Source organism: Pristiophorus japonicus, chromosome 7 (assembly GCF_044704955.1).
Source record: "Pristiophorus japonicus isolate sPriJap1 chromosome 7, sPriJap1.hap1, whole genome shotgun sequence".
Taxonomy (NCBI): domain Eukaryota; kingdom Metazoa; phylum Chordata; class Chondrichthyes; family Pristiophoridae; genus Pristiophorus; species Pristiophorus japonicus.
Genome location: NC_091983.1, coordinates 114,105,605 through 114,131,138, shown reverse-complemented (window position 1 = coordinate 114,131,138; position 25,534 = coordinate 114,105,605). Strand labels below are relative to the sequence as shown.

General features: G+C 45.9%; 1 protein-coding gene across 1 annotated transcript in view; it reads right to left on the bottom strand.

Annotated features, from left to right (window-relative positions):
• tmem244 (transmembrane protein 244) overlaps positions 1-12,219 on the bottom strand; it is a 47,008-nt gene extending 34,789 nt beyond the window's left edge. Inside the window, exons 1-2 of the mRNA XM_070884206.1 lie at positions 12,187-12,219; positions 11,844-11,929 (exon numbers count right to left, since the gene is read on the bottom strand). Coding sequence (XP_070740307.1) covers positions 11,844-11,929; positions 12,187-12,219 — 119 coding nt within the window. The remainder of the gene's footprint in view (positions 1-11,843; positions 11,930-12,186) is intronic.
• Positions 12,220-25,534: the final 13,315 nt, after the last annotated feature.

The window sequence follows — 25,534 nt, the reverse complement described above, 5'->3', positions numbered from 1 at the left end:
GGGACGGTGAGCAGTGCCCGCATTGCTCGCTGGACCCTGCTCCTCTCCCAGATGGACCTCAGAGTAGAAGGCCCCCGCGAGCCAAGGCTCGCAGCTAACCTAGTCTACCCAGGGAAAGCCCACAGGTGCTCCATAGAAGGGGTATGGGAGGTGAACATTGGCCTTCGGGCTGGGTTACACCCTAAAGGCCGGGACATCTACGTGGACGGGTCCAGCATGGTATCTGCTGGCGAACGACTCACTGGGTGCGGAGTCTGTGACCCAAGGGCAGGTATTGCCCTGGCAATCAAGCTCCCCAGCATCATGAACGCCCAGCATGCTGAACTGTCTGCCGTAATGTACGTGGTGACCCACCCCAAGGAATTCCCTACCCCGTACACGATTTGCTCGGACAGTATGTTCACCTGCAATTCGTGTACGGAGTACCTGGCTAACTGGTCCCATCGCAGATATACGTCCGCTGACGGGAGACCCCTGGCAATCAAGCCCCTGCTGGAGAAAATCATGACAGCGGTGGGGGAAGAGGGAAAGGTCTACGTACATAAGGTGAAGGCCCATTCAAAAACCGAACCCCGTGCAGAGGGAAACCAACAGGCTGACAAACTGGCCAAAGAAGGTGCCCGCACGGGAAAGTTCTGGGACCCCTATGACATCGGCCGCATAGCAGCGGTCAAGAATAAGAACAGGGCAGCAGAGAGTACAGGGATAGCTTTGACCCTGGACTTAAAAACAGTTCAGGCACAGAACCCGGTCCTGAAAGCTGTCCCGAGCGCGCTAGCTAGAGGAGAAAGAGTCGAAGGTCCGTATGGCACAGCAGCCATTACCGTTAAGGAAGGCATGCGGTTTAAAGAGGGACAATGGGTCATGCGGCGGCAGCAGCAGAGGGAATTCCTAAAACTGGCCCATGGGGGACCAGGAGCGGGACACCCCAGGCCTGAGACCACCTGGCAACGGGTGGAACAGGCAGGATGGTGGCTGGGACTCAGGGAGGACGTCCGCGAATTCTGTGCGAACTGCCTGGTGTGTGCTGCGAACAACGCTGACCCCCAGAAAAGGAAGGTGTCCCTAGGACACGTCAGGAGGGTAGAGGGACCATGGCAGTCAATTCAAATTGACTACATCCGGCCCCTACCCACTGCCCAGGGAGGCTACAAATACTGCCTAGCCCTGGTGGACGTGTTCTCAAAATGGGTTAAAGCCTTCCCCTGCCGAACAGCCACCGCACTAGGGACAGCTAAGATTCTAGTGAGGGAAGTGTTCTCCCGGTGGGGACTCCCACAGTATGTGGAGTCGGACCAGGGGAGCCATTTCACCGGGCAGGTAATGCAGGCAACCCTTAAGGTGCTCGGCATTGAGGGGAAATGGCACATTGCCCACAACCCGCAGTAATCGGACATTGTGGAGCGTTTCAACCGCACCATTAAAGAAAGGCTGCGGAAGGAGACGGGAGACTCACCCCAAAAGTGAGTGGAGGTCTTACCATTGGTCCAAATGAGGATCCGAGCCAGCCAGTCAAAGAGCACGGGGTATTCCCCATACGAGCTCATGACTGGCCGGATCATGCGGACTCCCACCCATGTCCTAGCCCCGGTGCTCACAGAAGATCAGCTCAGAGAGGTGAACCAGGACCGAATTGTCAGGAACCTGTTTGAACACCACAAATGGGAGATAGGGGACCAGGTCATGGTGAGGAACTATGCTCGGGTAGGGGTTTTTGAAGCATTATATATGGGGCCATACAGTATTGTTGACAAGGTAAGCCCGATGGTCTATGCCATAAAGCTGCCCCGCCGTACTAAGTGGTTCCACATCAACCAGTGCAAGGTGTACAATCCAGGGTCAGCCAAGCACAGAGGGCAGCCGGGAGGGGTGAACCGTCCTCAGGACGGGGACCCTCTGTTGACCGCCCCCAACGGTGGAGGGCCCATAGGGAATGTGGCAGGCTCAGGAACCGTGCCTATAGGGGCGGTGAATTGCACTACTGGAGGGGCTATCCCACCTATCGTTTGGGATTCGGATGCACCCCCAGTAACAGAAACCCTGAGAAGGACCCTCTGTACACCATGGCCAAAGATACTATGGTCAGCGGCATCTGAGCCTCAGCAATTCTACCCTAGGAGAAGGGCAGCCCGACAGGAAAGGCCAAGTACAGAGGTCGCTCAGAGTAGGGACCCCCAGCCAGCCACCTTCAGTGGTGAGGGACTCATAGGAGCAGTAGCAACGAGCTGTCCCAAAGACAAGGGTCTCCAGCTCACCGGCTGCGGGGAAACCCTAACATCCAGGCAGCTATCGGGCCGCACAAGGCATGGGCCTGACAGAGATTAACCAGGCCACCCGGAGACAGGTGGCGGTTGTACATAGCTCTAATTTTTAGTTTAAGGCAGCTGACTGCACCGTTTTACATTTTAAGTTTAGTTTAGAATTAAGGTTAATGTTGCAGTAATGTTTAGATGATTGTTTTGAGTTTGTCTTGTGTGTCAGCCAGTCTGAGAGCAGTTCTCAAGGCAGGGCGGTGTGTTCTGTGTGTTTTACAGGAGTGGAAAGGAGGGAAAGAACCAAGATGAGAAGGATCCTGTGTCTGCTCGCCCTGGCAGGGGTAAGCATCAGGGACCGAGGTGACATGGAGGAATCCCGCAATAATGGATGCTTGGGAGGGAGGGCACCAATGGTGACTACCGGAGGTGGCACACAGGGGGTGGAGGAGATTGCTGTTTATTCCCACGAGGGACGGTGGCCAGGGTGGCTGGGGTCTAACTCCACCCGATACTCCAGCCAGGATGGGTTCATCTACGGGGAGGCTTCCATCCCATGCCCTGTACAGGCCGTTACGGCGCGGGTTAGTGTGACCGAGGGAAAACGGGTATGCCTTACCTGTAAAGGGCAGATTCCTCTGGATAGGTGGTGGTGGCTCAGAAAACTGAGCAGTGACATGGGAGACTTCACTGCCGATTGGGAACGGCTGGGGAACGATACCTACCGGACTATCACGGGGACACAGGGGGGAGTGAGTGTGTGTTGGGATAAGTGGCGGGAATCGGAACAAAGGATCTATGTCTGCATGTGGGGGTCAGAGAGGGTCTGTCCCGCAGGCCTTTGCCAGAAGATGGCAAGATAATGGGGAAGGGATGGGATGGGACGCAAGTCTGCTTGCATGTGAGGTCCTATACGCCCCGGTCCCAGTTAATGCCACTGAACTGCTAGTATGCCCCAAAAAACCCCTGCCTACAATCCCGATTGGACGTACAGTAAATTATAGGTGTCCTACCACCGCCGAGGGACCAGGCAATGGGTTAGTCCTCATACCAACCGACAAGGTACTCTAACAGGGATTACACTATGCCGTAGCTTCAGTCATCCTAAACCTAACTGAGGTGCACTTACCTGGATGGTGCCCCAAGGAAACAGAACTATTATACCAAGCATTGCTACGAGACGTGTTTAAAACATTTTATGAGTTAGATTTTGGTAACGTAGACAAAACAGACTTATATACATTCTACGCCAAAACCGACAAGGGTACCGGGAGACACAGGAGGGGAACCTGGAATGACATTTTCACAGCATATAATGCGGGATCCTCTGTGGTGAATAGTCTAGATGACATGGAACTACAACGACAAATAAATACTCTAAAGAACCAGCTACGTAAAATCCTAAAAGGGGAAAACACACTGGTGGGCTCGGAACTACATGAGGATCAGGCCATGACAGTTCATTTGAAAGAAATCATAGAAGAATTAGAAAGACACGCTAAAACAGTAAATGCACTCATACGGGAGGACAGGAATGCTTCAGACCAGGCTGCACAGAACGAGGTGTGCGTGCTGTACGGGGCATGGTTGCTGGGTGAGGGTCGCAGCAACCTGGAGGATTTAAAACAAGGTTTAGTCCCCTCCTGGATCAGCAACAAGCACCTCGCAGCCCTCCACCCGTTTAGTAATTCGCTGAACCCGTGTCAACTCCGTCTAGCTTCGGAAGCCTACCCTGTCCCAGTGGACTGTGGGCGTTCCAATCACACTATCATGGGGATAGTAGTGAGGATGCCGGTCATGGGTGGCACAGCCCGATCCTCACCGGTATACAGGGTGGAGAATATTGGGGTCATTAAAGGGGTGCACACGTCCGTTACTCAGCGGGCCCACCTTATGTCATAAAGTGGGAGCACGCTATGACAGGTACTGACCTCTCTGGGTGCCGGAGCCGGGGCACACACATAGTGCTGTGTCCCCAGCACTTGAACGCCTACTTGAGACCACAGTGCGGGTTTAAAGCTGCTGGTGCTCAACTGTACCATGGAAGTAATGGCACAAGACCATGTTCCCCCACAGGTAGCATACACAGGGGGTGGGACATATTACCTCACCACCAGTACACCCCACTACCAACACGTACAACACATATGGTGTCCGGTGAGTGAAAGCAGTTTTTGCTTTAAACCTGAGGCAGAAGTCCGGGTGGCCCAATTCCTTAATCCTCCACTATTCACCTCACTGTAACAGAAAACTTTGCCAACTTACAAAACTATGTCACACATTTCGGTTATGCAATTCCTCCTCTACCCAAACATCTTACCTCTTTGTTGAAATCTGTGGAAGTATTGCAAAAACATTTCTACACACTAGAGCAAAAGACAACCGTAATAGAGAGCGAGATTTCAGACATCACAGTTCCACCCTGGTGGGACATTCTCAACAATATAGAAGTCCCTCCTTGGATTAGGATAGTCTCCCATCTTTTAGTGGTTTGCCAGCTTGGAATAATTCTGTATTTATGGTATTCTAAGTGTAAGGGGAGAAAATAAAAGCGCCGATCCAGACATTACCAGGTAGTGGACAAACCTCAGGAGACCAATTGATGTTCTTTAATTTTATCTATGCTCTTCCTTCTGTAATGTGGTTGTACGTTGCCTACATGCTGGTGAATATAATGTAATTGAAATGAAATGTCCTGTGTTGAAATGCAATTGTAGTGATTGAACCCCCTCCAAGCAGGGAGGGTGTAATTGTAAAAGGTTTGTACATGTAAAGGGAAAAGTGTGTATCTATGGTGATGTTGCATAAGTGTAATGCATATTTTGGGTATTAGTTTAGTTAATTTACGGGGATGGTTATCTCTTGGGAGTCAGGAATTTTGTTTGCCTGGAAGATGATACCATAAGTGGTATGGTATCACAGGGGGGACTGTAGAATTTACAAATATTTCGCAAAGATTCCTTATACCTTTCCCCTGCAGAGGAGAAGAATCCCTTTTTGGACTTTTAAAATGGAAAGAAAAACTTTGGGACACAAATGAGTTTAAAGGGCAGACGAGGCCTGCAGGGGATAAAAGGGGATGCATTCATGGAGACAGCCCCCCCCACCGCCCCCCCCCCCAATGTTTGGGCTCATAGGAAAGAGAATTTAATTTGGAACTCGATGAACATTTTGGTATCCTAGGAAAAACTCTGAGGAAAATATCTAAGAGCTTTACAAGTTTAAGATCTCTAAAGGAACATGTTGGAACTGACTGCCATAACAGAGGGTGGGACTTCACTCAGGAAATGGGTATTGGAGCTAATTCAATTTGTCTGGGAGAATGAGTCAATCGATAACTAACAAGAACTGTGAGGCATAAAAATTCGCTCCCTCGGACATAAACGCATCAAGAGCTATCAGGCTAAAACCGGAGACCATTATTGGCATGCATGTGCAAATAGGCCTATAGAAATCACGGGCCCAGCCAAATGGCCCAAGAGTTTAAACATTGCTTCAACAATGCCAAACGGTGATTTTCCACATTACCACATCAAATCAAATTACTGCTGAATGAGCCCGACAAATTCTGACAAAGAAGAGAGCTCAAAACTAATGAGCAGCTCCCTTGAAACAAAGAGCTGGGCCAGATTTGGCGGGAGATAAGGAAGCCTTTCTGGGGTATATCTATTCCCAATTTTACAAGGGAAGAAAAAGCAGCAGGAGGTGGGGAGTGAAGAAATGGAGTAGTGGAGAAAACTACAAGAAACCATCAAGGATCGACCGAGCACGCTGACAGCAAGAGGCCCATGAAACAGAAGTTTGTCAGCAACCAAACTGACAACCCGGGCCACCACAACCAGTGAAACGAACAACCGAAACCAACTCAGCAAAAACCGAAAAATTGACATTTATTTCCACTCTACAATCTACTTCTGAACGACCAATGGGTGAGAAATTACCTAAAAGGACTAACTAAAACTATTCCTAACCAAAGAAAGTGGGTACTTACCCCATACATCCAAAACGCGACTTACCGCATCAGCGGACTCACCCCAACTGAAGACTACGCAGTCCGAAGTCCTCTCCTCCGTCTGGGGTATGGCTCGTCTAGAAGGCAAAGTACAGCGAACCCCAAAACCGCGATTTACCGGCAACCGTCAAAAGGGATTGGTGAGCATAGCCCCTGAACCCCCAGAGCTATAACTTAGTTAGTTAGGGGAATTGGGAGGGGGAGGCTGGGATAACTTGTGTAAATGTATCTGCATTCTCCTCTTTACCCCATTTAGAGTTTAAGCTGTATTCTTTTCCCCACAGGCTGTATTTTGACAATTTATTCAATGTGTTGTACCCCTCAGTGTGTATTGGCATCACTATTCTGTGTGTGTTATTAAAGGTGTGCCTTTTACTTCTTTTTAAACACAATAAAGCCATACCTGCTTCCTACCTTGAAACCAATTGTCTGTCCAAGTCTGTCATAGTCCCTTCATAATTCCAGAGTCAAGAACCAAGGGTGTGGGAGCGATTCGAAACCGTTCATATTAGGTCAGAAGGGAAAGCTGACCCCCTGAAAACCACCCCTCACATTCGGTAATTTCATTCAGGATGTGGGAAATGGAAAAAATGACCTACTGGTGCAGGTAGGGATGCTCTTCTGTGATTCTAAACAGTTTGGGTCTATCTTTTTCTTTGACATGCTGACTGACCGACTGTATATTTCCATAATTTTCTAGTTTTATTTCACCGTTACGGTATTTCAAGTGTTTGTTTCTTTTTATCCCTATAATATACATTTGCATTTTTGAATAACACAATCAAGGAGAATCCTGTTGCAATAATTTTCGAAAGAAAGTACTGTTTACATAACCACATTTGAGTGAAACAAGAACACCTCACCAGAGTTACAGTGGGGTTAGGGAGCGCCACAGTTAGCCTCTGCAAATAGAAAGAAAGACTTGCATTTACATAGATCCTTTCATGACCTCAGGATGTCCCAAATGATTAACAGTCAATGAAGAACTTTTAAAATGTAGTCACTGTTGTAATGTAGGAAATGTGGCAGTTAATTTGCACACAGCAAGCTCCCACAAACAACAAACAGCAATGTGATAATGTTCAGATAATCTGTGTTCAGTGATGTTGGTTGAAAGATAAACATTGGCCAAGACATTGGGGAGACCTCCCCTGCTCTTCTTCAAATAGTGCCATGGTATCTTTTACACCCACCTGACAGACAGGGCCTCGATTTAACATCTCATTCAAAAGACGTCATCTCTGACAGTGCAGCACTCCCTCAGTAATGCACTGGAGTGTCAGCTTAGATTTTGTGCTAAAGTCTCTGGAGTGGGGCTTGAACACACAACCTTCTGACTCAAAGCCAGAGCTGACATACTATAAATAAACGAACTGATATGCCTTGTATATTGTTAACTAAACACTAGATGGTCCCGTGATGGGAGTAAGCATATTGTAGCAATCACACTTCTCTTGAATTGATTGGCAGGAATGTTTTAAAGGGGCCTGAAAATTAAAGTAGTTAGTTATTACCCGCAACAATTTGAGTGCTTATTCGTGCATAATATTAGCGAGATAAACAAACAAGCTACGGTATTGCCATCAACAGCAAAACATAGAAACACAGAAAATAGGTGCAGGAGTAGGCCATTCAGCCCTTCGAGCCCGCACCGCCATTCAATGAGCTCATGATTGAACATGCAACTTCAGTACCCCATTCTTGCTTTCTTGCCATACCCCTTGATCCCCCTAGTAGAAAGGACTATATCTAACTCCTTTTTGAATATATTTAGTGAATTGGCCTAAACAACTTCCTGTGGTAGAGAATTCCACAGGTTCACCACTCTCTGGGTGAAGAAGTTTTTCCTCATCTTGGTCCTAAATGGCTTACCCCTTATCCTTAGACTGTCACCCCTGGTTCTGGACTTCCCCAACATTGGGAACATTCTTCCTGCATCTAACCTGTCTAAACCCGTCAGAATTTTAAACATTTCTATGAGATCCCCTCTCATTCTTCTGAACTCCAGTGAATACAAGCCCAGTTGATCCAGTCTTTCTTGATAGGTCAGTCCCGCCATCCCGGGAATCAGTCTGGTGAACCTTCGCTGCACTCCTTCAATAGCAAGAATGTCCTTCCTCAAGTTAGGAGACCAAAACTGTACACAATACTCCAGGTGTGGCCTCACCAAGGCCCTGTACAACTGTACTAACTAACACCACCCTGCCCCTGTACTCAAATCCCCTCGCTATGAAGGCCAACATGCCATCTGCTTTCTTAACCGTCAGCTGTACCTGCATGCCAATCTTCAATGACTGATGTACCATGACACCCAGGTCTTGTTGCACCTCCCCTTTTCTTAATCTGTCATCATTCAGATAATAGTCTGTCTCTCTGTTTTTACCACCAAAGTGGATAACCTCACATTTATCCACATTATACTTCATCTGCCATGCATTTACCCACTCACCTAACCTATCCAAGTCATTCTGCAGCCTCATAGCATCCTCCTCGCAGCTCACACTGCCACCCAACTTAGTGTTATCCGCAAATTTGGAGATACTACATTTAATCCCCTCGTCTAAATCATTAATGTACAATGTAAACAGCTGGGGCTCCAGCACAGAACCTTGTGGTACTCCACTAGTCACTGCCTGCCATTCTGAAAAGTACCCATTTACTCCTACTCTTTGCTTCCTGTCTGACAACCAGTTCTCAATCCACGTCAGCACACTACCCCCAATCCCATGTGCTTTAACTTTGCACATTAATCTCTTGTGTAGGACCTTGTCGAAAGCCTTCTGAAAGTCCAAAATCACCACATCAACTGGTTTCCCTTGTCCACTCTACTGGAAACATCCTCAAAAAATTCCAGAAGATTTGTCAAGCATGATTTCCCTTTCACAAATCCATGCTGACTTGGACCTATCATGTCACCTCTTTCCAAATGCGCTGCTACGAGATCCTTAATAATTGATTCCATCATTTTACCCACGACCAATGTCAGGTTGACTAGTCTATAATTCCCTGTTTTCTCTCTCCCTCCTTTTTTAAAAAGTGAGGTTACATCGGCTACCCTCCACTCCATAGGAACTGATCCAGAGTCTATGGAATGTTGGAAAATGACAGTCAATGCATCCGCTTTTTCCAAGGCCACCTCCTTAAGTACTCTGGGATGCAGTTCATCAGGCCCTGGGGATTTATCGGCCTTCAATCCCATCAATTTCCCCAACACAATTTCCCGACTAATAAGAATTTCCCTCAGTTCCTCCTTCTTACTAGACCCTCTGACCCCTTTTATATCCGGAAGGTTGTTTGTGTCCTCCTTCGTGAATACCGAACCAAAGTACTTGTTCAATTGGTCTGCCATTTCTTTGTTCCCCGTTATGACTTCCCCTGATTCTGACTGCAGGGGACCCACATTTGTCTTTACTAACCTTTTTCTCTTTACATATCTATAGAAGCTTTTGCAGTCCGTCTTAATGTTCCCTGCAAGCTTCCTCTCGTACTCTATTTTCCCTGCCCTAATCAAACACTTTGTCCTCCTCTGCTGAGTTCTAAATTTCTCCCAGTCTCCGGGTTCACTGCTATTTCTGGACAATTTGTATGCCACTTCCTTGGCTTTAATACTATCCCTGATTTCCCTTGATAGCCACGGTTGAGCCACCTTCCCTTTTTTATTTTTCCGCCACATTTCGAGCAGGGGTTGCTGATTGGTCTCTATGGGTGTCAAGTAAAGGAGAATTCAGGCTGGATTTTCGGCTTTTGAGATTTCGGGACGGTACTGGTAGCAGGGAAGTCCTGATACTGCCTGGAAAAAGTTTGCGCCCTCGTCTGCAAAATTCGACAAAATCGAATGATCAGGGGCACAAAATCAGAAATTACACAAGGAAGTTTTTGCACCCCAGCCGAAAAACATGGTGTTAAATAAATCTGAATAATGTGCAGGACAAGGTTGTGCAAATGTCTTAATTTTTGTTCATTACGCTTGGTAAATAGTTTCTTTGATTTAATGCACTTCATTGTTGTTCCGTACCCTGCAACATAACGTTGTCTATTGTATGGTTTTATTTTGGTGGGAGGAGTTTTTGTTACTTTATTGCAGTGAAATTTATGATTCATCCTTAGCCATTGGTGTCTTGTGTATCATTCCAACGTTCACCGGAGATGTGCCTTTATGGAGCACATAGCGTGTTCAGTATTAGCTCCATCCCTCAGTTTCCTCCATTTAGGAGAACCATTATGATGAAGTGCGACTCTTGGTCCAGCAGCATCACCACGCTGTCCCCCTTGTGGATGGTGTGGCTATCCAATGGGGGCCTCGCCAGGCTCCTCTTCATTGTCCTTCTCCTCCTGAGGTGGGCATGCAGTCCCCACTGGTAATGCCTGGCCCCTCATGATGGCCAACTTGTGCAACATGCAGCACAACGAATTCGGATACCTGTTGCTGGGCATATTGAAGGCTGCCTCCAGCGTGGTCATCATGAGGGGCCAGGCATTACCAGTGGGGATTGCATGCCCACCTCAGGAGGAGGAGGACAATGAAGAGGAGCCTGGCGAGGCCCCCATTGGATAGCCACACCATCCAAAAGGGGGACAGCGTGGCGATGCTGCTGGACCAAGAGTCGCACGTCATCATAATGGTTCTCCTAAATGGAGGAAACTGAGGGATGGAGCTAATACTGAACACGCTATGTGCTGCCTGTAGGAGATGGCATATCTCTGTTAGTATTTCCTTTCGGAAGCACAGCCTTCTCACACACTGCTCCTCAGAGAGCTGGAGGTATGAGCGTTGGTGCTTGTAAACCTGTGGCGATAAGCCTTCCTCCCCAGACATCTTCGGCCTCTCCTCAACTGTGGGCCGACATGGCCAAGAGCCCTTCTTCTATCTTGACGCCGCCCAACAATAGCATATAGCATGATATGCTGATGAACTAGTAATGCCCCCATTAATTTCTCTCACTGAAGTTGTAAGCACACTGTAATGGCAGATAAATGTGCCGTTTTCAAGTCGGAGCTTCATGCAGCGTGCTGTGCACAACCGTTGCAGTCAACGTGATCTGCGATGTAGGATCCTCCTCCCTCCATTTAAATACACTGCAAATACCACCTGACGTACCCTGAGAATGCCTGAATTTTCAGGCATTTCCTGGGGCGGGCGTAAAATGGGGCATTAGGGCCTAATTTTGCATCCAAGGTGCTAGCGGAGCAGTCCACGGTGATTGACATCATGATCACAGTGAAACTAGAGGACGGGGTGGTAAGCTTTTGCGCCGCAAACCCTGAGCCGAATTTTCCGGGCGGTAAAAGCTGGATACCCACCGTTACGCCTAAAAACACCCTTTACCGTCCCTCCGGAATGCTACCTGAGGCGCAAGGGAGCTGAAAATCCAGCCTGTCAAGTTTGGGTGTGATGGCCTTTGTAATAAAATAACCGATCTAACTCACTATACTAAACTCATGCATCTAAAATGGTTGCTTGGCTGAAGTATCGGGAAGGAGGGATGATATTGATGGAGAACAGAGAACAAAAAAATCTGCGAGATATCTGAGTTTTAAAGTTAATGCATAGGTTTTCCGAAAGCACCAGAAATTCTCACCTGAAAGCTCCAAAGAATATGCTGCCGGTAATGTAATATGCAGCATAGAACATCGTCAAACATATCAGTAATTGTAGGAGAACTATCTGCCAAAATAAATCACAAAATAAAAACTGTTAGATTCAATAAAAAATCTTTATGACTATGATAAATTAATTTTGACATAAATTCTAAATCAAATACAATAGTCTTGCGATGCAGAGCAAACCAATTGAATTTTGCAGTATCATCACTCAAGCTAAAATTGTAAAGCTGAAACAGCCTTTGTATCATCTTTCATCTTTATCCTAATACTAAATCCCAAATTATTCCATACATACAAAAAGTTGTGCGTGCTTGGTACCTTTGTGTCTGTGACCTTGAATTGCAGTGCCATGTAAACATTTAGGCCGACATACTTTGTCAAAGCAAAATTCCTCCAAAGGTGGCAGACAGGGTCAATAGTATCCAATTCCCTTTTTCTTTCAGTGCATTTTTATAGGTAATCATTTCGGAGTGACAGGATTATCTGATCAAGTAAAGCTGTGTGAGCCGTCTGTCAAATTCAATAAGGCAATCACATGGGAGAGGTGTGTGAGTCTATATTAGTGCTCTGTATCTATCACCAAAAGTAGGAGTTTAGCATAGTTCACACGAAAGTGCGTTACAGCACTTTTCTTCCGAAAGTCATATTATCCAAGTAGCTCCTGGAATAGCATTAACCTGGATCCGAAAAGCAAAGTAGTTGCTCCGAGCTCACAATCTAAATGATACTCTGCATGTGCAGAAGGGATTAGTCTGAACTAAACTGGTATACTGTACGAAATCAGTGCCAAATCCCCATCAGTTTTGAGTTCAATGGGAACAATGCATAACATTGGAGGATTGCAGTGTAGTTGCTCCGCCACCTGAAAATTCTGAATTGCTGCACCAGTTCAGTATTAGTATACATGATATAGAAATTGCAGATTTAAAAATAAATATATTATATTAAATATTTAAAAATCTGTAAAACTAGTTTTGAGAGACAATAAATGCCCAAACTTGCCAAAGAAAAAAAGCACAGAATAAAGGTGGCAAACACTAAAATAAAGTACAATATGTAGATTACTGCTTATGGAAAACAAAATGTTCTCTGTTTGTGACTGAATAAACATTTGAATCCATGTCACAGATGACACTATAACTGATGATTATTATTGACAAAAATGTACATTATATACCATTGTATTTAGAAATGATAATTTCTCTATTTTACTCAATAGTAATTATAAAAATTTAGTGATGTCTACATAACTCTTAATTACCACACTGTCTGCTAAACTAGATACATGCCTACAATTCTAATAATGCATTAATGTCAAAGGTTATGGAATATTATGGTGTTATAGAGAGGATGTCTTACATGGGTTATTAATTGGAAAGAGAGCACTAGCTCTATATTAGATTGTGATATATTATAATGAATTTTAGAAGCCTGCATGAAACAGTATTACAACAAAATTAGTATATGAATTTTATACAAACCAACACAAACCATTAAATGTATGTAGTGGTTACTCTGAAAAATACAGCATGCCCGCACTATTATTTAAAGGCTAGCATCTGTGCTTCGAGAGAAAATGGGTACAAAATGATGAACATAAAGGCCGGGATTTCGCCAACGGAGGTGAGTTCGATGCGGGTGGCATTGGTGCAGCATGGAAAACCCGCTCCAAAATGCAGCCCTCCCTCTCCTTTCAATCATCTGTTGATTGGGTGTGTTAAGCCCGTCCTGCGGTTTCCCGGCCACTTAACTGGAAGCGGGTCTAATGACGTCATCTGATGACATGTCATCAGCCGGTTTCCTTAAAGGGACGATTCCCAACTTTTTTTTGACAGTTCTTCTGTCAGTCTTTTGCAGCATTGAGCTGCTGCAAACACTGACAAGTACTGCACAAAGGTGCACGGCTGTACCCAGGCTCTCCCGTGACTCCCTCCAGATGTTTATGGAGGGAGTCACACCAGGCAGGGAGATTCTCTTCCCTTCCAATGGAGGAAAAGACCTCTCTAGGAGACCAACGCAGTCTGGTTGTACATTGCAAAGGAAGGCACAAGTAGGGATGTCATCTGGAGGAGCAGGCTGCAGTGGCACAAACCTTTCAATGATCTCAGTGGATCCCGAAATGTTACTGCAAAGCCAAACTCAACCGCATCACATCCCCATCACTCTGCATTCCCTACCCTACTCCTGTACATCCTTACTCATGCCAACTGACCTTGCACCTCCAACCATCTCTCTCTGTCTACCTGATCACTTCTCTATCTCATTAGCCACTCCTCACAATCACCATCATTCCTTGTCCAATCATACCAACTAATAGCATGCAAGGTTAGGCACTTGGGTTTCAGTCAATGTTCATGTAAAGTATCTGCTAATGTGTTGTCAAACATTGAAATCTTTATTTTGAACACTTTGTGTTCTTGGACAGATGTGTGTGCACCTTTGGAAGTGGCTTAGTGAGTTGTAATAAATGATCAGACATAAGGGTACTCTGCTCAATGGTGATGAGTGTGAAAGGAATGGCTTTGGTATTGCAGGGATGCTTTATGGTGCTGATGTGGGGTGATGCCAACCTGGCACATCATGTGGCAGTCAGGGTTTACAGCATCAAGTGAAGTAAATGTAACCATGGTGAGGTTATCCCTGGCCTCCCGGGCAGCAATGTGCTGATGGCCTGTATCCTGTGCAGCATCAGGTGATTGCGGAGAAGGTTGGTGTTGTTGTTGGTGATGTTGGTGTGCCTGGTGATGCTGGTGTTGGGGCTGACCGTGGTGGGATTATGAGGACCAAGGTGAATCTTTTTCCAGGGCACTGATGCTGCTGGAATAGATGGCAGGTGAGGTTGAAAGACAGAAGCGATCTGTCAATGGTGAGACAGTTGCTCCAAGGAGGTGACAGGGAATTGAGAGTTCATTGCAAAGACTTCCAAATTGCAGACAGCTCAAAATTGTGCCTGTCAATCAAAGCCATTTTGACAGAGAGCCCGCCTCCAAACTCGCACTTGCAGGTCTGGGAAGATTCCGGCCAAGGTATGATTTGCTCACCCTTTAAGAAGTTTGTTTGTATAACACTAATGAAAATTGATTAATCCCAAATTTAACAAATAAACCTCTTGCCACAAACTAGTAGAAAGTGAGAGAATGTCCATGATTCCCCATACACTGGGTTCCCGTTCTCAGCTGTACAGTTGGGGAAGGTAGCAATTGGAGGCCAGGTAACCCCTACAAAGAGACAGAAAAGTAATGTAGAATAAATCACCCTATGCCTCTCCAGAATAGCCCCTCATGCCAAAGTTATTCCAGACACAGGAACATCAGCAGTGATTTACAGGTTGCATTATTGGTACTGTTAATAGTTAACATTGGAAAATATACCTCGTGACAAGTACTTCAATCGCCATTGAGATTATTTTCCACCAACCTCTCCTCGCCCCAAGTTAAAACCCTTCTGACTTGAGCATTGGTTAACCCGGCTGAGTTCCTTGGTTCAAGTCATTTGCACGGAACACCATGGGAGCACCATTTGACCAAACGAGAACACCACGTGACCAGACGGGAGCACCACTTGACCAGATGGGAGCACCATTTGACCAGACGGGAGCACCATTTGACCAGACGGGAGCACCATTTGACCAGAATGGTGCACCACTTGACCAGGCGGGAACACCATTTGACCAGACGGGAGCACCACTTGACCAGATGGGAGCACCACTTGACCAGACGGGAGCATCATTTGACCAGACGAGAATACCACTTGACTAGAAGGGAGCACCCCTTGACCAGACGGGAGTACCACTTGACCAGACGGGAGCACCATTTGACCAGACGAGAGCACCACTTGACCAGACGAGAACACCATTTGACCAGATGAGAGCACCATTGACCAGATGGGAGCACCGCGTGATCAGGCGTGGTCGTGCCCAGAGGAAGGAAGTTGTGTGTTGCTGCACCAGTGTGATTTGCCCAAAGGTTCTGGGTCTTCTAGCTGCTGTCACAAATAACGGTCAGATGGCCTCGAACCACACTATTCTTCTCTGCTTACTAGAGGTTGAAGGAGTTTGCAACTCTTTTTCAGATCCTCCAATCTAAAAAGGCCGATGGCAGCCACTAGCCTTCAGTTTCTCTGGGTGCTACTCCTTATTGGTTGCCAGGTGGAAACCCTGCAAAATAACACAGAATGCTTAATGGTCTTAATGCTGCATCACTTGAGTAAAATTGAAATAATCTTGCTGGTTACAGGTGGCACCTATCCGCTCTTGCGTGGGATACCCTTAAAAATGGCCATCAAATGAAGAATGTCACCACTTCAAATTTTTCAACCTACATCCCAGAAAATAACATACACGGGATTTTCAGAGGAGGAGATGCAGCTCCAATTCTCTCCACACCTCCAAGTACATTGCAACAGAAGTCATTGGGTTGGAAATTCGCTGGGATACCACCCTTCGCGAGGGTCAGAACAGGGGTGGTAAAGAGTTGGCAGCCACGAGCACTGGCATTCCCGTCGCTCGGCAATTTCAATGTGCCGGTACCGGTGGCACAGTGTACCACCCGGGGGCATTGCACGCGGTATCGACCCGCTATAAAAATCGGTTTTGCGTTGAACCCGTAGCACTCGGTAGTGACCCGCCAGAGATCGCTAGCACGCAGAGCTGTCCCGGCGGTAGTGAGGGAAGGAATGACTGCATGAGGTAAATGTGATTGTTTTCTTTTTTTTTCTTTTTGCGATTTAAGTTTATTTGGGGTAATATGTAGTGTTTTTTGTTCCAATTTTTTTTGCAGACCTCTCTTAGGCGCAACAAAGCCAGCTCTTTCGCAACAGATATTCAGTTGCTCACCCGGCCTAGCACCCTAAGATAAGTGTGGAACGGTTCCCTTAGTGCTCCACTCCACTGTCAGGGAGCAGCTGCTGAATATTTTGGCTGCTGACGCAAACCAGTTCACGGCGCTAAATTTATCCACAACCCGACATTAACGCCTCAGAAACATCATCAACTCATTCCCAACCCATTTTCTTATAATAAGAGCATCACATAACACACAGGGTAGAAGATATCATAATTTTTCTTTCCAATGTATATAGAGTATCTACCTATCACAGAAAAAGAAACAAGGGGACAATAAGAAGATGACATCCTAGTAATCTAGGAATGAATCAGCAACTTCTTTGAGGATGGCAGGAATTGATTGTGTTATTCTGGTGTTAAGGTGTAATCGTTAACCTTAAGGCCACAAAATCTAAAAGCTGTTAAGTAAAACAGGGTTAATTACAGTTCATTACAGATTGAAGGGTACAAGTTAATTTCTGGTTGTAAGCAGCCAATCATATTGATGAATTCTCACAGACAGCAAACCAGAAAGTAAAATGCACTTATTTACGTTCACTTAATCATTTTATAGAGAGCGAAATAAAGATTGGGACATACATGTGGAATTAAGATAGAAACTGAAATATCATAAAGAAACATTAAAACAAAAAAACATTTATTTATTAAAAACCATGGAATTTTTATCATAATGGAAAAAATTTACATTCCACAACTGTAACATTTGTTTTTCAGGGCAAGAATAGTTGGTCAGCAGCCAGTACACCATCAAACCCCAGTTACATCTTTTCCCAAGGCTTAATTGTTTTAGGGTTCTTTAACAGCAATATTCCAATGTAAAAGGGGAAATTTTCATCAGTTCAGTGTGATTTCACTGATTGCAGGCTCCTGGGAGTTCCACAACGCATCCTGTGGCGGAGCAGGGAATGACTAACAGCAATTTCTCGATTTCCATGTTTATTTGCGTGTGTGAGGACGCCAGAAGTTTCTGTCAGTTTCAGAGGAGTAATGACGGCGAACACTGACAGGTTTGCCATCATTTCTACAGCAAAATCAGGGACATTATTTTGCATCTCTACCACGTATGACACTTTGAAATATAATATCTGGAATATATTTTCTGAAGTTTGACAGAATACAACATGGAAACAGTTTGCCCCAATCTCTCTGTGTTGGGGTTTCTCCTCTACATGAGTGGTAGTCCTGCGGGTAGAAATTCCGTTGCACCCCGGTCGGAGGAGGTAACATCCAGGAGGCGGGACATTCTGTGCCAGGCACAGAAGTCCCGCCCCACTCAAAAAATTCAGGTTACCATCCCCAAAAGGAAGTGGAGCGCAAAATATCACATTCCACTTCCTTTCTGGGATGGTAGTGCGGCGAACGGGTTGGGACCGGGATGCACTGGGCCGCATAGCGCTGCCGTGTAGGAGGGGCGCTCCCCTTCATTAAAGGGGAGGGCCCAAGCTGCAAACTCTGCAGGTAAGAACCAGGCCTCCATGGACCACCAGAGAGTGGGGGTGTTGTGCCAACAGTCCGGCACTCAAACAGAGTGCCGAGTTGAATGATCGCGGCACAGACCCCGCGATCGAGGCGCCAATGGGACGCTGAAGAAAAACAGCAAAAATGTTTTTAACATGGTTACCACGTCTCCTTTAAATAGCGCTCCGCGAGCGGCCAGCAGCCCTGTTCACGTCCCCTGAAACTGTCGCTGGCATTACCTGGTGGAGCTTCAGGGAGCGCTCCCCAATTTTTGTTCCGGGACTAAAACGTGGCGCTGCACATGATGACATTATGTTCTTATGTTCTTACGATAACAAGAGGTGCAAACGATCTGAATTTCTAGACACTATTCTCATGTGCCTACCCTACATCCTTCATTGACTATCATAGGAACAGGAGTAGGCCATTTAGCCCCTTGTGTAACCGTAGACAATGAAGCCATTTATTAGACAGTGAAAGTTTTAACTTCCAATTATACTATGTTATCTATCCTTAAAATTGCCAATCAAACTCTCAGAAGACCTGTAATGATACCCCATTACCATAGCAATGAAGGAAGTCTTGCGACTGGCCAATTTACAGCTCTAGAACATCTTGGAATCAATCACAATATATACAAACTGCAGGCTTCCTGCTTTGTCTCTGACATGTTGCTTATCACCTTATTTCCTCTCATTTTTTTATCAATAAATGTGTTATTATCGGCTTTGTATTCTCCATAGGAAATCTATGTGAGATCCTCTTTCCTGGAAATGAATTTGACACTTTCTTTACCATTTTAAAATGCTCAATCTCTTAAAATGATAATACCTAGAATGCCACAGAGGTTTCTCATCCAGGTATGATTAAACTGCTTGCACTTCAGGTGTGCAATCTAGACCTGCAGCAGCACCTTCTCTTTTGATGTTTTAAAACACATGAAAAGAGACAAGGAAATGAACATAGGGCAGGAGAGAAAACCAATGAGCACTAAGTCAAAAGTAAAATAAATATTTTCTGACTCCAGTCCAATTATAATTTGTGAACTTTTCTGAAAGTTGTCAGGGCGCCCCTGTAGATGAAAATATCGTAAAGCTCGCCACGTAATTTCTCAGCAGTCCATTATACTGCTAGATGGTTGACAGAAATCACATTAAGGAACACTAATCCTTTCTTCTGAATCCAAACATGTTGCCACAATAACAACTTAAATGCCCTTTTTCTTGAAACCTTAACATTTAAATTTTCTTCAAAGGAATTTCTGTGACAAAATAAAAGTGATAATGCCTTTGTCAAGCCATGGGCCTGTATTTAAAAATGTGGTGCAGGGTAAAAAGCATGGCTTAGGGAATTCTCTAACCCTGCATTCAAAATAACAGGTTCCACCCCTGAAACACCATTGAAAACTGAGTCCATTATATTTCATGCTTTCTAAGAGCAAAAGAAACAACATAATGTCACCACTTATTGGGCCCAAGTTTCGAGCCGTGCCTAGAACGGCGCAGTCCCGACCTGGACGCCCGTTTTTCGCGCCACAAAGTGCGCCTAAAAAAAACTTCCAGATTCTCCAGCTCCCTGCAGGTCGTTTGCAGCTCGGCGCAGTGCAGCAGGAGCTGTAGGGGGCGGAGCCAGGTCCCTGCGCTGAAAACAGTGCCGGAACCTATGCACATGCGCACTACAGTGGGTGCGCATGTGCAGTAGCTCCAGGCGCCCGAAACTGTGTGGGAGGGGCCGAAGCACGCAGCCCCTAGCCCTGGCCCAATGGCCTCACTGGGGCTGCGTGAATAAGGCTCCTCCCACGGCCAGCTCCTGCTTCCTCCCGACCCGACCCGACTCCCACTTCCCCCCCCGCCCCCGGACTGGACCCGACCCGACCCCCCAGACTGGACCCGACCCGACTCCCGCTTCCCCCCCCCCCGCCCCCCGCCTCTGGACCAGACCCGACACCGACACCGACCCGACTCCCACTTCCCCCCGCCCCCCCCGACTGGACTAGACCTGACCTCCCTCTCCCTCCCTCCCCCCGACCCGAACCAAACTGACCTCCCTCCGACCACCCCCCCGACCCCGACCCGCGCTCCCGACCCCGACCCGCGCTACCCCCGACCCGACCCGCGATCCCGACCCGACCCAATGCCACCTACCTGTAAATCTGGTGCTGGGGACGGGCCCTGCCTGAAGTCTTGGGCCCTGCCCGAAGTCTCGGGCCCGGCCGGGCCCGGCCCGTTCAGCCTCCCTCCCTCTTCTCCTTTCCCCCTCATCTCCTTTCCCCCCCATCTCCTTTCCCCCCTTTTCCTCCTCCCCCCTTTCCTCCTTCTCCTCCTCTTCCCCTTCTCCTCCTCTCCCCCTTCTCCTCCTCCCTTCTCCTCCTCCCCCCTTCCCCCTTCTCCTCCTCCCCTTCCCCATTCTCCTCCTCCCCTTCCCTCTTCTCCTCCTCCCCCTCCCCCCTTCCCCCTTCTCCTCCTCCCCCCTTCTCCTCCTCCCCTTCCCCCTTCTCCTCCTCCCCTTCCCCCTTCTCCTCCTCCCCTTCCCCCTTCTCCTCCTCCCCCCTTCCCCTTCTGCTCCTCCCCCCTCTCCCTTCCCCCTTCTCCCCCTTCTCCCCCATCCCTTCCCCTTCCCTCCCTCTGCTCTCCCCTCTCTCCCTCTACCCACCTCCTCCCCCTCCCCTCGCTGTCAGAAACACAGACACTGACAGACAGAGAATGTGAGACACACAGACAGACAGAGAGATAGAGACACTGACAGAGACACACTGGGGGGGGGGGGCATCCCAGCACGCTGTTGGAGCGCTCCCGGTGCTGCAGTCGGTAAGTAGAAAATGTTTTATTTACTGATTTAAAAAAAAATTATTTCTTATTAATTTTTTTTGATTGATTTATTGATGTTTTTATCATTTATTATTGATGATGGCTCTTTATTTGTAAAACTGAAGTGTTTAATGTTAGTAAACTTCCCTTTAAACCCCCCCCTCCACCACCATTCCCTACGCCTGATTTGTAACCTACGCCTGATTTTCTAAAGTGTAGACAAGGTTTTTTCGAGCGTACAAAAATCTTCACTTACTCCATTTTAAGTTAGTTTGGAGTAAGTTTTCACTGCCGAAACTTTGAAAACAGGCGTAAGTGGCTGGACACGCCCCCTTTTGAAAAAAAAATTCTTTTCCAAAGTGAAACTGTTCTAACTGACGAGAACTGGAGCAAACTAAATGGCGAGAATTCCGATTTCTAAGATACTCCGTTCTACACCAGTTGCTCCTAAAAATCAGGAGCAAATCATGTCGAAACTTGGGACCAACATCTCTACCCTCTTGGAATGCATTGTTGCTGAGATGCACATACAATAAATTGATAGTAATGGTGTTTCCTGTTAAAATACATTTATAAAACCTGCCATTGTTGTATCATTTTCCTGTTTTGCCATAATCCTTAAAGCAGTATCATTGTATAAATGTTATTTTTGTGCAGTAGGGTTACTTAGCTAGAATGGTAATTAAGATTACGTGTTATCACTGATGCTTGAACATCCTAAATGAATCACAAGTACTTAATTTAAAATAATAGTTTTACAAATAGACCCTTTTGCAGTACTTGTCTATAGAGCCCATTATATTGTACATCCAACAGCCAAAGACTGGAGCAGCTTTGATTCTGTGTGGACAGAAAAGGGAGAGTGGGCGCGTGTTATCTTGACTGCGTCAAGTCATTGAACTTTGTCTGGCATTGGTTTGAAGTTCTGGTGGTGAGGGAGGTGACATGCCCTACCATCTTCTTTCACATGGCAATCAAGACATTTTTTGTGTTTTCTCCCATAGACACCCAACATTTTTTTTCTCTCCTTTGTTGCGCTTGTCCAAGAGTATTCATAGATCGACTTCACTCAAATGCTGTGCTCCTTCAACAACCTGCTTCCTTCTTTTAATGCCTCTGCCTGCTCCTCCACTTGAAGACATTATTTAAAACTGCCACCAAGTCTCAAGAAATGAAATAAGCTTAAATATAAATAGAAACAGGAAAGGAGCGCATGGGACAGACTAAACTAAGGGAGAACATAAATGGCCAGGAAATAAATAGAGTTATAGAACAGGAGAGTAAAAAGATGGTTAAAAATAAAGTGAGAGGTACTGCTATTAAAAATGAGTTAAACTGTACAGCAGTTCTCAGTGTCCATAATAAAATAGGGGAGCTGGAGCAAATATTACATTCTAAGGAACCAGATATAATCGGGATTACAGCGACATGGCTACAGAAAAATCAGAACTGGGAATTAAACATTGCAGGTTACAACATTGATAGATTGAGGAAAAGGGGAGGTGGAGTAGCTGTGTTTATTGGAGATAACATAATGGCAGCAGAAAAAAGTAACGCAGCCATCAGTAAGACAGAAATAGAAACCATGTGGATAGAGATAAGAAATAAAAAAAAAGGATTAATCACACTAATAGGGGTCGTCTATGGACCACCTAATAATGGAAGGGAGATGGAGGATGATCAAATTCGGGAAATTAGTAACAAACATAGAACAATAGTCATGGGGGATTTCAATTACCCTGAAATTAATAGGCCAGAAGAGGTGGGTAAAGGGGATAGAAACATAGACACATAGAAAATAGGTGCAGGAGTAGGCCATTCAGCCCTTCGAGCCTGCACCACCATTCAATATGATCATGGCTGATCATGCAACCTCAGTACCCCACCCATGCCTTCTCTCCATACCCCCTCATCCCTTAGCTGTAAGGGCCACATCTAACTCCCTTTTGAATATGTCCAACAAACTGGACTCAGCAACTTTCTGTGGTAGAGAATTCCACAGGTTCACAACTCTCTGGGTGAAAAAGTTTCTCCTTATCTCGGTCCTAAATGGCTTACCCCTTATCCTTAGACTGTGACCCTTGGTTCTGGACTTCCCCAACATCAGGAACATTCTACCTGCATCTAACCTGTCCAGTCCCATCAGAATTTTATAAGTTTCTATGAGATCCTCTCTCATTCTTCTAAATTCCAGTGAGTATAAGCCTAGACGATCCATTCTTTTCTCATATGTCAGTCCTGCCATCTCGGGAATCAGTCTGGTGAACCGTCGCTGCACTCCCTCAATAGCAAGACTGTCCTTCCTCAGATTAAGAGACCAAAACTGAACACAATATTCCAGGTGTGGACCCACCAAGGCCCTGAACAACAGCAGTAAGACCTCCCTGCTCCTATACTCAAATCCCCTCGCTATGAAGGCCAACATGCCATTTGCTTTCTTTACTGCCTGCTGTACCTGCATGCCTACCTTCAATGACGGATGTACCATGACACGCAGGTCTCTTTGCATCTCCCCTTTTAATAATCTGTCGCTATTCAGATAATAATCTGTCTTCCTGTTTTTGCCACTAAAGTGGATAACCTCACATTTATCTACATTATACTGCATCTGCCATGCATTTGCCCATTCACCTAACCTTTCCAAGTCCCCTGCAACCTCTCAGCATCCTTCTGGGAGCTCACAGCGCCACCCAGCTTAGTGTCATCTGCAAACGTGGAGATATTACCTTCAATTCCTTCATCTAAATCATTAATCTGAAAATGACCCGTTTATTCCCACTCTTTGCTTCCTGTCTTCCAACCAGTTCTCTATCCACATCAATACATTACCCCCAATACCATGCACCTTAATTTTGCACACTAATCTCTTGTGTGGGACCTTGTCAAAAGCTTTTTGAAAGTCAAAATATACACCATCCACTGGTTCTCCCTTATCCACTCTACTAGTTACATCCTCAAAAAACTCTAGAAGATTTGTCAAGCATGATTTGCCTTTCATAAATCCATGTTGACTTGGATGGATCCTGTCATTGCTTTCCAGATACGCTGCTATTACATCTTTAATAATTGATTCCAGCATTTTTCCCACCACCAATGTCAGGCTAACCAGTCTATAATTCCCTGTTTTCTCTCTCCCTCCTTTTTTAAAAAGTGGGGTTACATTAGCTACCGTCCAATCCATAGGAACTGATCCAGAGTCCATGGAATGTTGGAAAATGACCATCAATGCATCTACTATTTCTAGGGCCACTTCCTTAAGTACTCTGGGATGCAGACTATCAGGCCCTGGGGATTATCGGCCTTCAGTCCCTTCAAATTCCCTAACAGCATTTTCTGACTGATAAGGATTTCCCTCAGTTCCCCCTTCTCGCTAGACCCTCAGTCCCCTAGTATTTTCAGGAGGTTATTCGTGTCATGTATCTCATATTACTGTATATAACTGTATCTTACCATGCTATACATGATTGTAACTGGATATGACCTGTAACAATAAGCATACCTTACCACCAGGGGTGCACTTGCAGGAGACACTCCATACCTGTCCCACTGTGGTAAATAAAGGGAGGTCTCAGGCAAGTGCAGCACTGGAGAGCTGGAATTAAAGGTGCAGGTCCTGAGTGACCTTGACTTCAGCATGTGTCTCGTGTAAGTCAGTACATTAGAGTCAGGACTTAACAATTTGTGTCTTCCTTAGTGAAGACAGAAACAAAGTATTTGTTCAATTGGACTGCTATTTCCTTGTTCCCCATTATAAATTCACCTGATTCTGACTGCAAGGGATCTACATTAGTCTTCACTAATCTTTTCCTCTTAACATATCTACAGAAGCTTTTGCTGTCAGTTTTTATATTCTCTGCAAGCTTACTCTCATACTCTATTTTCCTCCTCCTAATTAAATCCTTAGTCCTCCTCCGCTGAATTCTAAATTTCTCCCAGTCCTCAGGTTTGGTGCTTTTTCTGGCCAATTTATATGCCTCTTCCTTGGATTTAACACTTTCCCTAATTTCCCTTGTCAGCCACAGTTGAGCCACCTTCCCTTTTTTATTCTTATGCCACACAGGGATGTACAATTGTTGTCGTTCATCCATGTGATCTTTAAATGTCGGCCATTGCCTATCCACCATCAACCTTTTAAGTATCATTCTCCAGTCTATCCGAATCAATTCACGTCTCATACCGTTGAAGTTTCCTTTCTTTAAGTTCAGGACCCTAGTCTCTAAATAAGGGAATATATCTATAGTCTGCATATATAACAGAACCCTCAGACAGAAGCCGAGCAACGATATAATAAGAACCATATAGCCACGTATAATATTATCGAAAAGACAATTGGAGTGCTGAAGCAGCGCTTTCGATGTTTGGACCACTCGGGAGGCAGGCTGCAATACCACCCTGAGCAGGTTGCTCAGTTCACAGTGGATTGCTGTATGTTGCATAATTTAGCAATCATGTGGGGACAGGAATTGCCACAGAGGACTGCGGGACCACCTGAGGAGAGAGTGCAGGAGACGGAAGAGGAAGAAGAGGAAAATGAGGGGGAAGAGGAAGAGGAGGAGCT